The 16,696-nt window shown below is 40.4% G+C and overlaps 1 protein-coding gene across 2 annotated transcripts in view; it reads left to right on the top strand.

Annotated features, from left to right (window-relative positions):
- Window positions 1–3,682: 3,682 nt before the first annotated feature.
- The window catches only part of LOC149319250 (parapinopsin-like), a 107,158-nt gene continuing 94,144 nt past the window's right edge, over window positions 3,683–16,696 (top strand). Inside the window, exons 1-2 of one of the 2 annotated variants that reach the window (XM_089511376.1) lie at window positions 3,683–3,755; window positions 13,698–14,415. In XM_089511376.1, coding sequence (XP_089367502.1) covers window positions 14,082–14,415 — 334 coding nt within the window. In that variant the 5' untranslated portion in view covers window positions 3,683–3,755; window positions 13,698–14,081. Of the gene's footprint in view, window positions 3,756–4,606; window positions 4,654–13,697; window positions 14,416–16,696 lie in introns of those variants that run through there. The other variant, XM_089511377.1, reaches the window with a different exon arrangement.

Below are 16,696 nucleotides of genomic sequence, written 5' to 3'. Positions count from 1 at the left end.
TGATAGGGAATGTCACCTATCCCTACATGCCTTCTGCTTCATCTGAATGTATCACCGGCATTATTATTATTATTATTATTTTGCAGTGAAATAAATTTTTATTATTATTACTATTTCCCTAATAATAATAATAATAATAATAAATTATTTCACTGCAAAATAATCAATGTAGAAGCTGCACTGAATCTGAAGGAGACCCATTTTGGAGGAGTGCAGAAATGATCTGGTTTCCCTTATTCTCCATGCTCCCTAAAGTACCACCTCCCTGAATCCAATCTACTCCTCTTTGTAACAGTTGCCTTCTCTTAGGTTGCATCTGCACTGGGGAAATAATCCGGTTTGACTCCACTTTACCTGTCCTGGCTCAGTGCTATGGAATTCTGGGAACTGTAGTGTCGTGAGACATTGAGCCTTCTCTGTCAGAGAGCTCTGTTGCCTCAGCAAACTAATAACATTATTATTATTATTATTATTATTATTATTATTATTTTGCAGTGTCTTGTTCTCCATTATTATTATTATTATTATTATTAAAGAAATATTATGCAGCCTCCATTCTTAAAGGAGTACAGGAAGCAAATGGAGCAAAACTACAGTGCAGCATCATGGGAAATGTGGAACCTTGGAGGTTCAGGGGGGTATATCAGGATGGAAGCAAAGTTGCATTCCACACCAGACCAATTTGGATTGAAATCGAAGTGAGCTTGGAAACAATTTTTGTGAATTTGTTTGTTACCGAATTCACAAAAATGAGGAGTCACTTTGGATTGGCTGTGGATCCGCCTCGAAATGACCCCCCCATATAAAACAATCACATGAGATAATACATCATGTTTTAACGTGAATTTGCATGGTTGGATCTGCAGTGGCTTTGGATCAGAGCTGCAAAACCCTCCGTGTGATAAGGGCCTAAAATAAAGATAACTAATCTTGGATTATTTATATACCGGAACGACAAACCAGAGATCTATTCATCTGCTTCCTCATTTTCTTTCCAGACTTCTCAAAATAAAGTTAATAGCTAGAAAATATGCCTTTCACATTACTAACATTTGTTTTCATTAACTTAGAAAAATAAGAAAATATCATAAAATAAGGAAAAGCTTTAGATTTAGGTTTCTGTTCTAAGATTCAAATAGATTTTCTGGGTTTCTATCAAAATGTCCTGATAAAAATGCAATAAAAATGTCATCTTTTTTTGAAAGGGTAAAACCTGTTACCTAGAAATGAGAAATGCATTCAGTCCTAAATAGATGTGAATCGGCATGCTTAATAGCATTTCTACCCTGGATGTAATGACCTGAAATAGTATTTTCTAAGATGAAGACTGTAATGTGCAAAAAAAAAAAAAAAAATTGTTAAAACTGGCACATTATATAGTGCTGTATATTTGGAGAGGCTTCTGTATGGCATGGAAGGTAGGACTTTAGCACAGACTATTTTTAAACAGAACACTGAAAAAAATGGATTTATCATAGGACATTAAGCCTTTCTTGAACTGAGAAGGCGGCCAATGAAGCAGAGTTAAGGAAAATGAATTAAGATGAGGAAGTCATAAAACACAGGAAGTTTGAATCCTTTGGACATATGACGAGGAAAGAAAAATACAGATTGTTACAGTTATTCAAAGTGAAATAAATGGGAAAGGACATGTACCAGGGAGAAAAAGCTCTTGGCTGGAAACCTGGACCAGAGTTCTACATATACCATGAACTGCTAGAAAAAGACAAACAAATGGATTCTAAATCAATTCAGGCCTGAACTCTCACCAGAAGCCAAGATAACTAAACTGTGATTGTCATACTTTGGACATATAATAAGCCACTGTAACTGACTGAAAAAGATGGCAATGCTTGGCAAAGTGGAAGTCTGTGTGAAAGAAGGCTGCATTACAGATGGATTGGTTCAATAAGGAAGTCACAGTCCTGAGTTTGCACCATACGTCAAAGACAAAGTGGTGATTATAAATATTAAATCCACACTTAGGGAAGGTGTTGTTGTTGGGTGCCCTCAAGTCATGTTCAACTTATGGAGACCCTAAAGCAACTATGTGGTGGCTCAGTGTTATGTTTTGGTGATTGGAAGATAGGAAGGTTGGCAGTTTGAGGCCTGAGTGCTGCATGATGGGGTGAGCTGCTGTCACTAGTCCCAGTTTCTGCCAATCTTGGAGTTCGAAAGCATGGAAATGCATGTAGATAGATAGGTACCACTTAAGTGGGAAGGTAACAGTGTTCAGTGGAGTCATGCTGGCCACAGGACCATCATAGCAGTCCTGGAACAACGCTGGCTCTTCGGCTTAGAAACAGAGAAGAGCACCACCCCCTACAGTCGGTTATGACTAGACATTCATGTCAAGGGACTACCTTTACCTTTTAAAGCAACTGTATCATGGGGTTTTCTAAGCAAGATTTATTCAGGGGGGGAGTTGCCTTTGCCTCCCCCTGAGGCTGAGTGTGTGATTTTTTCACCAAGTGAGTTTCCATGGCTCAGCGGAGATTTGAACCCTGGTCTCCAGAGTCATAGTCTGAAGTTCAAACCATTAGACCAGGCTGTCTATTGAGAGAAGGCAGAGATTCAAACTAATCAGGAGAGAGAATGCTCAATGGGGAAGGGGTTGTGGTAGGAACTGGAAAGTCAAGCAGTGGATGAACATCTGCATACAGAACATCTGGATGGATGGCACACTAAATAGAAAACTTGCAGGGGCAACTGTCTTGGCCATTTAGGAGATTCAAGCAAAAATCCACCAAACACTGATACTGCCAGGCCTGCATACTTTGACTAGGGAGGATGCAGAGAGGGCACCATTTGCCCCTCTGCCTCAGACCGCACAAAGCCTTGGGCCACCTAGGTTCCTATTGACATGACAGCCTTTCCATGACATAGGAACTAGCGTGGAGGCCCTGGGGTTGAGTCCCCTCAGGACAGGGCAACCAGAGCCCCCCCCCTTTCCAGGAGTGTTTTGAGCTTTTCTCCTCCATTTTGCAGTGCCTTGTCCTCTTTTGCGGTTTGGACATCTGGTCACCCTGCCTCCAGAGCTTGAGTTGTTGTTGAATTCAAAGCTATAGCCACGTCAGTCTGTAGAATCAGGATGAAGAGATCTTGCAGCACCTTGGAGACTCAATGGAAGGAAGAATTTGGCAGCATGAGCTTTCCTAGATTTCAGCCTACTTCCTCAGATGCAGTTGGAGATGATGATGATAATGTAGAGAGATCTTGTAACACCTTGGAGACTAACTGAAAGAAAGAAGTTGGCAGCATGAGCTTTCCTAGACCTCACTCTACTTCCTCAGATGCATCAGATGCCAACTTCTTTCTACATATTGAGCTGTTGTTGTTGTTGTTGTTGTTGTTGTCATTATTTGTATCCCGCTCTTTCCCCAGAACTGGGACCCAGAGCTGCTCCCCCAACCCTAAAAGAGCAATACAATGAAAAACCTAGCAAAGTGGTGCCTTTCTCCTTCTTCCCAGCCTGGACCTCCTCCTCCAAAGAGAGAGTCCTCCTTGCTTCCCTCCTCAGGCGACCAAAGAGCATCCCCAACTTAAAGCCGCCTCCGAAGCGAATGAGAGAGAAAGCGGGGCGGAGGGAAAAGCGCCAAGAGCTGGAGGGGAGAAAAAAAGAAGGGGGGGAATGGTCAGCAGAGAGAGAAGAGGAGGCGCCAGGGAGGGACGGCCATGCTCTCCTCCCTTCCCTCCACAGCAATAGAAGAGGAGCAGCACGGCCACACAAGGTGGGAAGAAGCCTAGAGACACAGGTAAGAGACAGAACGTGGAAAGGAAGGAAGGAAGGAGGAAAGGGAGGGACGCTGAAGTTTCCCTCTGAGGACTTTGGCGGGGAAAGGAGGGTGGCTTGTGAGCAGAGGCAGCAGACCTCTTCCTCCTCTTCCTCCCCTCAAAGGAGGACAAGGCACTGCACAATGGAGGACAGTCCAGGGAAAAGGGAGGACAGGGCCAAAGGAAAACTAAAAAAAACAACCCACTCCAGAAATAGTTTTCTATTTGTGTTTTTTTGGGCTCTGGGGCCATGTTCTGGGAGAGTTTATTCCTGACGTTTCGCCAGCATCTGGGGCATCTGGCATCTTCAGAGAATGCTGGCATGGAAGAGAGTGGGGTGTGTATATATATATATATATATGAATATGTATATGTATGTACACACACACACACACACACACACACACACTGGGTGACCCTGGGTTGGGAGGAGTGGATTTCCATGTTAATCGGTGTATTGTTCTGTTGCTGAAGATGTCATTCACAGATGCAGTGAAATGTCAGGAATAAACTCTTCTAGAACATGGCCTCATAGCCCAAAACACCCTCAAAAAACTATGGATGCCGGCCATGAAAGCCTTCGACTTCCCACTCCCAGAAATGTCACACTCCCTGCTTCAGGCTCCAAATGCAAGGGATTTCTTTGCCATTCCTCCTGAAGAGAAAGTGGACATGGAGGACAGGGCCTGGACCCTCTCCTGGGGTTTGCCCTGGCATGATTTGCTCAGATGCGGTTTACCCTTGCCTTCTCCTGAGGCTGAGAGAGTGTGACTTAGGTCACTCCAGAGCTGAGCTGTAATTCAAATCCTGGTCTCCCAGAGTCCTATTAGTCCAACACTCAAACCCCTCATGGAGACGCCAGAGACAGACCGACAGAAGGTGTGTGAGAATAATAGTGCCCATTTTTAATTTTTAATTCTTTACTTTTTAATTCTTTGATTGTTTAATGTTATTTTATTGAAGGATGGTTGGGAGGGGAGGGAGGGGATTAATGGGATGTATTTTAATTTGATGTTGTATTTTATATTGTTTTTTAATCTGATGCTGTAAGCCGCCTCAATCCTGCGGGAGAGGCGGCATACAAATAAAATTTATAATTATTATTATTATTAATTAAAAACATGTTTCTCTGAGGGATGAGGCGCAAGCCTGGGAAAGCTCCTGCTCCCAACTTCTCTCTTTCAGTTCGTCTCACAGGTGCCACAAGATCCCTTTGCATCTCTCTTTTGAATGGAGAAGGGAGAGAGAGAAAGAGAGAGAAAACACCTTGGAGAAAAAGTGGGAGCAAAGCAGAACATATGGATAAAACTCCCCAAGTGGGTCCCAGCTGCCCAGGGAGGGTTAAAAGGGGAGGCCCTGGTTGGACACAGGCACAGGCTTCGGTGTTTGTTGTTGTTGTTATTGTTGCTGTTGTGTGCCTTCAAGTCATTTCTGACTTATGGCAACCCTATCATATGGGGTTTTCTTGGAAAGGTTTGTTCAGAGGGGGTTTGCCATTGCCTTCCTCTGAGGCTGAGAGAATGTAACTTGCCCAAGAGCACCCAGTGAGTTTCCATGGCCGAGCCGGGATTCAAACCCAGGTCTTCCAGTTCAACGTCCAAACCACTACTGCATCACACTGGTCCTCTTTAGTCCAGGAGTTTTCCTTTCTCGGAAGAGGCACCGCTGGCCAGAAGCTGAAATTAATGCTGCCACTGAAATTAATGTGATGAAGCATCTTTTCCCTCTTAATAAATGACTCACTTTTGCATTTTTGCAGAAATAAAGATATGAAGATAAATCATTAGAAACTCAGGAAGGAAAAAACAAACAAGAAGAATTTTAGGTAGAAGGAAGTCAAGCTTTTATATTACATGGTTTTTTTTTTAGGAATGTATGTAAGTTGATGTAAGTCAAGATAAGTAAGTTTGTATATGAATATGTTGATGTCATATGTCATATGTCACAATGTTGTATGTTTTTTGTACTTCTTGTCCTTATATGTTTTGTGATTGAAATGGAAATAAAAATTAAAAAGGACAAATAAATTAATAAATGACTCACATTATATATGTAAACAGGCAGCATGTCATAGTCGTTTGAGCATTGCACTACAATTCTGGGGACAAGAGTCCGCTTCCCAGCTCCACCATGAAACCCACTGGGTGACCTGGGGCAAGTCACACACTCTCAGCCTCAGGGCAAACCTCCTCTGAACAGGGTGACCAGATGTCATAACCACAAAGAAGGGCAAGGAACCACCAAATGTAGGATATGCAAGAAAAATATAGGACATTGCAAAATAAAAGCTAAAAGCACTCCTATAAATTCATGCGTCTCAGTCACACTAAAAATGGAGGACATTTTGAAATGGCTCCTGGATAGAAGGTTGAAATGGAGGACAGGTACTGGGGAAAAAGGAGGATGTCTGGTTACTCTGCCTCTGAACGACTCTTGTCAAGCAAGCTCTGTGATAGGGTCCCCATAAGCCAGAAACAACTTGAAGGCACACAACACACATACAAAGAGGCACACAGAGATGCCAGTAGCCTGGTAATTATTTGCTGAGGAGCAGTGGTAGAATTTGCAGAATATTAGTGCTGGAGGAGAGGTGGCCATATCTAGAAGGGGAGGCTTGTTTTTGCATCCCCAGAGGGTCTTAACTACATTTTGATTTTGCAGACTGACACAGTTATATCTCAGAATTTACAGTTCAGAGACAAAGCTGTCTTAGTCCAAAATATCCATATGCAAAGGGATTTTGTATCTCCTTTGAGATTGAGGTAAAGAAATGTGTAGCATGAGCTTTCTTAGACATTAGACTGCTTCCTCAGATGCATGGTGTGAACTGTTGTCCAGGAAGGACCTTTAAAATCAAACTACTTTATAACCAGGCCATTCTTAGCTAGTTTATCACATCTCCTTTCTGATTGCCAACCTGCATTCACTACATACAAAGACTCTCTCCACCATCCATATGGTCCTCCTCCCACCCTGTCCTCAGGCAATATCTTTCCTCCTGCCTTTGTCCCTCTATGACATAGGTTAAAATTGAACTTGACACTTCACTCCATGCATCTGAGGAAATGGACCAAGTCTACAAAAGCTTATGCCACACCTTTCTTCCCATAGTCTCAAAGATGCTGCAGGACCCCTCTGCATATAGTTTACATTTGTTGGGCATGTGGACAGGGCAAGGAGATTCTAGTGAAAATGTTGCTACTTCATGATTGAAGTTGGTGGCATGTGGTTTGGCAGGAAGGACTGTTCTTTCATTGCAAGAGTACTAGATATAAAGTGCAATGAGCAAATAAATCACTTACACAATAAATTGCATGTGGCAGTGTCATTCTGGGCCTAAAATCACAATGTGTGAAGGAGGTCCAATAAGGCATCCCAAAAAAGAAACAAAATAACAGACATTTCCGAATCTGGATGGATTAATGCTTCTGGAGGATTGGGTAGGTAAGGATTCTTTTTCTGTTTTCAGAAAGGTAGCTATGGTATTCTGTTTCAATATAAAAAGCTGCCTTGAGTATTAAAAGCTTCCAGTAGCCCACCTTGAATCCCGTTGTGGGAGAAAGGGAGGATATAAATCCTTGAAATAAACAAATAAATAAATATAAAAAGGAAGAAAAAGAAAATGAGAAGTGGAGATGGGCAGGGAAGAATCTAGCACTACTGTTAAGACTAACTAGTTCATCTAAGAATAAGCTTTCATGGTTATTTTCATGGTTATTATTCAGGTGCAGGGATGGAGTGATATTAAAGCCACAGGTTTTCAAGCATATTGACACAGTTGTGGGAATGGAATAGAATGTAATAGAATACAGAAAGATGTAAATTCTAACCCTGACTATAAATCTTCAAAGAGCTGTATAATGATACACGTCTTTCAAGTGGCTAGTCTGTTAGCATTTTGATGTGAATGCAATAAATCTGTTTACCAAAAGCCAATTGCCTTGGAGTCAAAACCTCTGAGGAGATTTTTTTTTTTTTTGCTTTGCATACAGTTCTAAGGATTCATGTGTTAATTTGTGCAGCTGTTACCACAAACAATACTGTTTTTAAGCCCAGAAAGTGACAAGCAGGGGGAAAGATTGACAGGAGTGTTGAGTTGTGTTTTCCTGCATGGCAAGGGATTGCACTAGATGGCCCTTGTGTGTGGGTTCCTTCCAACTCCATAATCCTAACACTTTCCCAACATTTCTCCATTCCAGATGGCCTCTTCCCCAGAGCTGCCTTTCTACAGAAATAGTGGCTGTCAGAGATTTGTTATGCACATTTTTTGGAGTTAAGATCATTATGGAGTTCTCTTTACTGGGCTTCTAGATTTCTGTTAATAACTGCCCTTGAGTCAATCTCTACACATGGTGACCTTGCTGATGAGACATCTCCAAGACCCTCTGTCTCCACTGCTCTGTTCAGCTCCTGCAAACACATACTCATGATTTCTTTAAGAGACTCCATGCATTTTGCATGCAACCTTCCTCTCTTTCTAGTTCCCTCTACCTTTCCTAGCATTACTGTTTTTACCAGTGATTCATGCCTTCTCATGATGTGTCCAAAGTACGACAACCTGAATTTTGTCATCTTGGCTTCTAGGGAAATTTCTGGCTTGATCTGCTTCAAGACCCATTTGTTTGTCTTTTTGGCTGTCCATGGAATCCTTAGCACTCTTCTCTAGCACCACATTTCAAATGAGTTGATTTTTCTCCTATCCTCCTTCTTAACTGTCCAGCTCTCATGTCCATACGTGGCAATAGGGAATACAATGGCTTGTACAATTCTAACTTTTGTGCTCAATTGTGCTTTTAGATACATTTCAAATATGTTATCCCTATGCTTGTTTAAATAGCTTGCTGGAGAAGATTTCTGTTAAACTGAAGGGCCTCTTGCCCATGGACCAACCAGCCAAGATGTGTGCCTCATCCTGTCCCTTTTGCTCAGGACACTGGAAGCCAGTGAGCTAAAAGGTCATTAACACATAGAAAAGGCCTGATCAAAACAAAATGTTATGCCAAGAACCACTTCAAATCATAATGTGTTTCCTTCCCCTCCCCCTATTCTTTTTCTAGTTGTTGGAAAATTTGAACTTTAATTTCCTTTGTGATATGCACAGTGTGTTCCTTCCCCTCCCATCATTTTCCTCCTAATTGTTGGAGAATTGAAACTTCTTTCGTGATTTGCACTATGTGCTATGCTAAATTTGCCAGATGCCAACTGGCGTTGACCTGGAATGTTTAGATCTTAAGTTTTTAACTTGCTTCTTCCATTGTGAAAGTTTTCAGTACAGAATGCAGCTAAGGTTTGTGTTTCAAGAAATCTGGAAACTCTATCCCATCTTTCTAGTTTCATTTAAATCGGACAAAGCCAAAGCAGTCATCCTTTCCAAAACCAGGCTTTAATACAAAGTTTTAACTTTTGAGTTTGCTATTTCAGGAACTCATTTGCAGGTTTGTCGAGTCCTATGTTGATGCAGTTACAACAACTCTAGAAAACTATTTTAATATAAATATATGTAAAATACTAATGTTGGGATGGGGTGAATTAATTACTATTGGACAGCTATCCTATCATTAGTTGAGCTGGCTGAGAAGGTACAGATAATATTTTATGGGAACAACTGCTAATGGGGATGGCAGCAAAAGCTAATTCTATAGATGTGTAACCAAATTTACACATTGATTTTCAGTTTTCAATTTGAATTGCTTCTCCACCAAAATACAAAAATACTTGATAGTATGAATATTTAGTTGATAATACCTCATACTTTTTGTAGTGTTTACAGTATTTTTTATTAAGGAAGCAGTGCCATAAAAATATTATGTTTTTAAAAGTAGCGTTCAAAAAGATGGTTACAGGTTTTCCACTTGATGTTATGGAAGCCCTGTTTGTGGCCCACTGGCCTAGGGCTGAGGATGTAGAGAACCCTATAGTCTGAGTCTGCAAAATGCAGATTCCCATGTTTACACCATTATTACACTTGTGTTTTCTAAGGCAGAATAGTTCACACATGTGTGTGTCTTGGATTCCTGGGCCCAGGTAATATACACATCACAGTTGCAAGTTTTTGTGTAATATGTGTAAATTTCACTGGAAATTTGCTTATTTGGAGGTCCCAGGTCAGTTACCAGCCCTGTTGAAAGATATGAAAGGGTCACTTTAATAAAATGTTTGGGAACATTTTCACTCAATACAGCATATAGATCATAGGTTGGTAAAGTGTGGTCCTGGTAATGCATATAACACCAAGGATGTTTTTGCATCCCCCACCGCAGATTACCCCTCTTCTGACAAAAAACAGGAAAATTGTCTCTCCTTTGTCACCTTTTCAATTGGTCCCAGACCCTCTTTAACATAAGATATGTCACTTTTGCAAAACCAAAAGTGGATTTCTCACCCATTCTTGTTTGGGATTTTTTTTTAATTTTGGGCTCCTATTTGACTAGGGGCTGAAATCTGGGTTCCAAACTCACCCCAATATAGACTTTTTAAAAGGCTGGATTCTGCCCCCCTCCCCTTCTGTTTGGGAAGGTAATAAGATTTTCCCTTTCTGAACAGCAGGTTTAGCAGATTTTTACATTCATTTAAAGGACAGTTATCTGCTTCTTATCCGCTTCTAGACAGGAAAGCAAACTGCATGCGTAGAAGTTGTTCCTATGCATTATCCCCAGTCCTGTGTGTATAGTGGTAACTGGATTGAGGATGGAATGGTTGGTTAATATCTAGCTGAGATAAAACATATGCATTATCATTGTGATTATGATTCACCCAAAGATTAGTTCAGTAACCCTCCATTTTGTTAATTGCAGTTTGAAAAATCTCTTTCAGTAAAAACACTTCAACATGCAGTTGTTTAGTGTGGCTGTAATGTGGCTCCAAATAAGCAAATTTGGCTATGCCACTGCTTAGGATATTATAGCTGGTATTGCAGAAGAAGTGGAGTCCACTACAGTAGCATGCAGAGATGTTATGATGTCCTATTAAGTAAAGCTGATACATTATCTTAAAAGCTAAAAACATTAGGAAACTTCCTAAATGTCAATAACAAGCATCATATGATAGTAGAAAAATATAAAATGTAAAGAAAGATTGAAAAATATACACCATAAAGTGCAAAATATGACGCTGCTTTGCAAAGCAATTTTCAGTACAGTTTTTAAAGGTGTCATTGGCTTTTGCGTGACAACTTTCCAAGAATTACCAGTGAAGAATGCAGTGCGTTCTACTAGAAGAAAAAAGAGGCAAAACATTATCCTGGAAGCATATCATTTCTAAGATGAGAAACTCAGGATTTTACTGTAGTTCTTTACCAGAGAAAAAATATGAATACATTCTGAATTGACTATGGTCTTTACAAAAAAAGAGATGCATTTTGATTAAGACTGGGTGGAAGTTAATTGTATATTTTAAAGTGAACTGTGTTGTTGTTTTTTGTTTCTACTTTGTTTGTTGATTATTAATCAGTTACAATCTGAATAAAGAAGATAAGATGCTTTATTTATCATTATTTATTTCCTTGTTATGCCCCCTTTCTCCCAGGAAGGGACCAATAGCAGCTCACAAATAAAAACATTTAATTTTTTTTTTTTTTTACAATAAATGTTGGCTGGTTGCTTTTCAGTGCCATAGAAATTAGTGGCATCATATAAAATGGATTTACAAATTCTGGAGGAGGTCAAGGAGGGGGGGGGGGGAAAGAGAAACAAATATACTATATAAAAATCTAAGTATTGGAAATGCTAAACATGAGGCAGTAACATCTGGTGACCTTAAGATTTATGGGAAGTCAAGCTGTTATTATCTTTGTATTATACATTGTGAAGGAAACATCTGGTACTGTAATTATGATGAGTCTTCATCTGTAGAGTTAATGGCCAAACTTTTTGGCAAATCAAATCAAATGTATTAGATGGTACAACTTCAGCAAGCATAGGTATTCGTGTGCAGCATCTTCTTGTCATTATGTGCCATGGAGTGATTTTGTCTCTGTTCTACTGGATGTTCTGGATGGAAAATGTCTCCATGAACCTTAAAATCATGGGTAATGAGATAATCAGAACTCAGGCTTTTTGCAGAGTTTATTCAATATGAGGCAAAAAAACCCTGGCAGTTCTTTATCCTCATTCTGCTTGTTATTTCCTATTATGTATGCCTTGGAGACTTGTGAAAAATGTCTGTGTGAGAGAGTGAGAGTGAGAGAGAGCACAAGAGTGATTAATTCCTGATTTGCTAAAATTCTATTTTAAAATCCAATTAATTTGCCAGATGGAAGTGTAGTGTCATGACACTGATAGTTCCACATCACAATCTTTCTTTCTTTCCAGGATGTATGGTAGAGTCAGGGACGTAGCCAAGGGGGGGGTCGGGGGTCTGGACCCCCCTTCCATTAGATATAATGAATGGCGTGTGCGGCTATGCCGCGTCGTCCAAGCCCCAATATAATGGTGGCACTTAGTCTGGACCCCCCTTCCCAAAATCTTGGCTATATCCCTGGTAGTGTCCTTTGTATACCAGCCATATTATTCTTAGGAGTAAGCCAGTGAGGTATGGTTGAGTGTTGGACTACGACTCTGGAGAACAGGGCCTGAATTCCTGTTTGGCCCTGAAGACCCAGTGGGTGACCTTGGGCATGTCACACTTTTTCAGCTTCAGGGGAAGACAATGGCAAACCTCCTCTGAACAAATCTGTCCAAGGAAACCCCATGATAGGTTTGCCTTAGGGTTGTCATAAGTAGGAACAACTTGAAGGCATTCAACAACTACAGAGTTCTTAGGGACACAGCAAGCTACCTTATGCTGAATCAGCCCATCTAACTCAATACTTTGCAGCATTCCCCACCCTGATACCCTCCTGATCTTTTGAACTCAGTGTCGTCAACAAGACTTGAAGAGATTCCTAGGAATGTTTTTCCAAAATCCCCAGAATTCCCCAATATTTATTATTTTTCAGTCAAAATCCCTGGAAATAAATTAGTTAAATTCCCCGGATTCCAGGGAATTCCCCGGAAATTGTCAACGCTGCTTGAGCTACAACTCCCATCATCCATCATGGGAGCTACTGGGGAGAACTGTGTTGTGGAAGGCTGGCCCTGAGTGGCATCAGCTCACCCCAATTTAAAAACTGGATTGCTCCCTGCCCTATCTGGAAATCCCAGGAATTTTGATCCCTTTACAGGCAAAGTATGGAGTATAGCCCTGTTAGTATAGCCCTGTTAATTTGGAATATCAGTATGCAAAGGGATCTTATAGCACTTTTGAGACTAACCGAATGAGAGATATTGTAGCATAAGCGTTTGTAGAGTTGGTGCATCTGAGGTAGACCAAGTTTACGAAAATGTATGCTATAACTTTTTTCACTCAGGTCCAAAACACATTGCAGAAATGATCCATTTTGAGACTGTTTAACTGCCCTGGCTCTGTGCTAGGGAATCCTGGGAACTGTAGTTTATTGTGGCCCCAGCTCTCTCTGATAGAGAAGGCTAAATGTCTCATAGAAGTACAGTTCCCAGAATTCCTTAGCATTGAGGCAGGAAAGTCAAAATGGATTATTTCTGCATTGTGTTTTGGACCTCAGTTAGTCTAAAAGGTGCTACAAGTTCCCTTTGCATACTTTCCCCATTATAATTCTGGAAGAGCAAATTGTATTGTGATTGTGAGAAAAATAAATAAATTCCAGAGCATGTTTTATGTTGATCTTTGAGAATATGAATTATCTTTAAATGTAGTTACATGCTTGTGGCAGTCAACTGTGGAAGGCAATACTGTACATTGAACCGTGTAATTGAATAAAAAGTTACCTGAGTAACTTAAATGAATGGAAGAGGCATCTTCCATGAAATTATTCATGTCATGGAGAAGGAAAAATATGTTATGTAATACTTTCATATAAAATTATTGTCCTGACTATAATATTTATGTTTTCCTCTCGTTATATGCAGGAATCAAGAAAAAGCATGAGGAGATGAAATCGCACATTAGGGAAAGACTTTTTTTGATCTGAGAGAAAAACAAAAGAAACAATCATAGCTATGCATTTTTGAAGATATATCATCTTTTGGTCTTTCAAGGATATGTTGAAATTATTATTCTTTTAGTAGAGTTGCATGTTGGATTATTGTTTATCTTCTGTTTTCGCAAATAATATATTACAGCATGGGAAAAAAAACAGTGCAGGATGCTTCTGCAACAAAAAGCTGACATTTCTAGTTAGTATGTCATGATAGGGCATACTGTATAGAATCCCCTAAACTTGGTAATGGAAAGTTGTCACTTTTCAAAAGGTGTTAAATCTGCAATTCTTCAGTATCATCTCACCTACTGTGATGTCCGAAATTAATGCCAACTCAACTTTCAATCTGACTACATTGACAGATGAGTCAAGAACTGGCCTTTCAAGAATGGGACATAACATTGTTGCTGTTTTTCTTGGACTTATTTTAGTTTTCGGGTTCTTGAATAACTTGGTTGTCCTCATTCTCTTCTGTAAGTTTAAAACCTTGCGCAACCCAGTGAATATGCTACTGCTGAATATCAGTGCCAGTGATATGCTGGTCTGCATCTCCGGGACTACATTCAGCTTCATATCCAACATTTATGGCAAATGGATTGGAGGGGAGCACGGCTGCAGGTGGTATGGCTTTGTCAATTCTTGTTTTGGTAAGAGATCAAACATTTAAGTTCTAATGTTCCAGGGATAATTTCTACTGGAAGAAGCTTCACTGCATATAATTAAATATACTTTCTTCTCTTCTAGTTTTGTTTGGTATTTCTAATTTACTTGCTGTTAACTCCCATAAGCAAAGAATTATACAGCTTTATCGGGAATATTTATCCTGATTAGAATTTTCAGGCTGAAATGCAGGTTCCTTAGTAGTCCTAGGTCTGAATTGTATTCCCCTGCTGGGGGCTAAGTTTTACACAGGGACACAGAACTGGGGCCCTCTAGATGTTACTGCTTTGTAACTTCCATCATTCATTACTTGTGTTGGCTAGGGTTAATAGGAGTTTCAGTCTAACCACATTGGGAAGGCCACAGATTTCTCTACCTGGTTTAAGCATTTACCTTCAGTCTGCTAAAGTCAGTTTTGCAGCAGTTTTGGTTCTTTGAAATGCAAGCTTGTCATCTGTTCAGGTTGCAACTACACCTAAGGATTAATGCAGTTTGGCAGCGCTTTAACTGCTATGGATCAGTGCTATGGAATTCTATGATTTGTAGTTTTGTGAGATGTTTTGCCTTCTCTGTCAGAGAGCTCTGATGTCACAACAAATCCTGGGATTCCACAGGATGGAGCCATGACAGTTACTTCGGTGTAAAACTGTATTAATTCTGCAGTATGGCAGCAGCTCAGGTTACACCTCTAGTAAATTCATAGTGGCAAAAGAGATATCTAATTGTTCAACATCCCATGACAGCATTATTTCCTTCACATCCCCTCTGTAATGGATTTAGTAGTGATTGGACATGTGGTGAAGCTGTGCCTCTCTAAAGTTCCAGCAGTTACTATCCTTTCTGTAGACAACCTCCGTCAAGCAAAAGGCTGTGTATCAGCACATGTTAATCTGTATATGCCAGTCAAAGATCTTGCCATTTTTACTTTGTTCCTATCCTGAACTGAAGTGGGTAGAAAATGGAAGGAATATTCAATACACAGGTCTTTGTAGATCAAAGCAAGTGAAGTGCTAACAAAATACACACATCAGTTCATCTACAGGAAGATGATCATAATTTGAAAAAATTCTTAGCTGCATGTTGACTCCAAACTTCCTTTATGTTTTCTTCATCTTGGACCTTATCGCACCACTTAAATAACCTGACTTACCTCTTCTGAATTGAAGTCTAATTCAGACTGCAGCTGCGTCCTATTGCAAGGTTTTTGCCACTGAATCCACCGTCTGAGTCCAGCCTGGCTGCAGCCTGGGTCCCTGCTTCAGGAGCCTCATTTCGAAACCAGGAGTTTTCTGACTTCAAAAAATGTTTGTTGGAGCACTCCGGACCAGGGCTACAGCTGAGCTGGACTGACCTGGCGGCTTTGGCAGAAAAATCCTTGTGATAGGACCCGGCTGCAGTCTGAAATAGACTTCAGTTCAGAAGAGGTTAAGCCAGGTTATTTAAGCGGTGTGATAAGGTCTCAAGACTAATTAAAATGTGGCAGATACTCAGGGCATTAAATGCTTTTCAGAGAGAAAAGATACTTGTTTTAGAAAGTATGAATTAACTTACTGGTATATTAATAATACAAAGCTTTAAGTTTTACTGCAATCTTAGCTGTATACAGTATGCATATTAGCCTTATTTGTACTTTTCAACCCTATCTTCTTTTTATGCATTGTTTTTAACATCTAATAAAAAAAAGTATGGGAAGAAGAGTTAGAGCTCAGTGATTCCCAAACTCTGTCCTTCCAGATGTTTTGGACTTCTTTTCCCAGAATCCCAAACCATTGATCAAGATGGCTGAGGCTTCTGGGAGTTAAAGTCCAAAACACCCGGAGGACCAGAATCTGGGAATCACTTAGCTAGTGTTTTGCATTCAAAAAGTCTCATGTTCAGTCTCTAATATCTCCCAGTAAGGGTTGAATTTCTAGCTTGGAACCCAGGAGAGCTGGTACCAGTAAGTATAGGCTGTATTCAGCATTACATGCTAGTGTAAGCCATAAGCTTAACAACCATTTTTTTTACACCAGGAGTAGGAATTTTGTGGCCTTCAATATATTCTTCGGATGCAGTTTCCAGTATGCCTTACCATAGGCTATGCTGGCTAGGGGCTGCTGGGAGAGCAAGTCCAGATGAGGGCCACATTATTCCCACCCCTGCATAGATCAAAAACCAATGTAACATGGAAGATTTCCACACCGGCTCAGAAGCGCCGGTAAAATGTTGCTAGATCATTGAGGAACTGTGTGTTTGTGAACGCCTCACACACTTCCTCATTGTCATAGA

Source organism: Sceloporus occidentalis, unplaced genomic scaffold, assembly GCF_023333645.1.
Source record: "Sceloporus occidentalis isolate IW3139 unplaced genomic scaffold, rSceOcc1.0.p SCAF_2, whole genome shotgun sequence".
Taxonomy (NCBI): domain Eukaryota; kingdom Metazoa; phylum Chordata; class Lepidosauria; order Squamata; family Phrynosomatidae; genus Sceloporus; species Sceloporus occidentalis.
The sequence above is the reverse complement of the archived record's forward strand: the minus strand, read 5'-3'. Positions and strand labels throughout refer to the sequence as shown.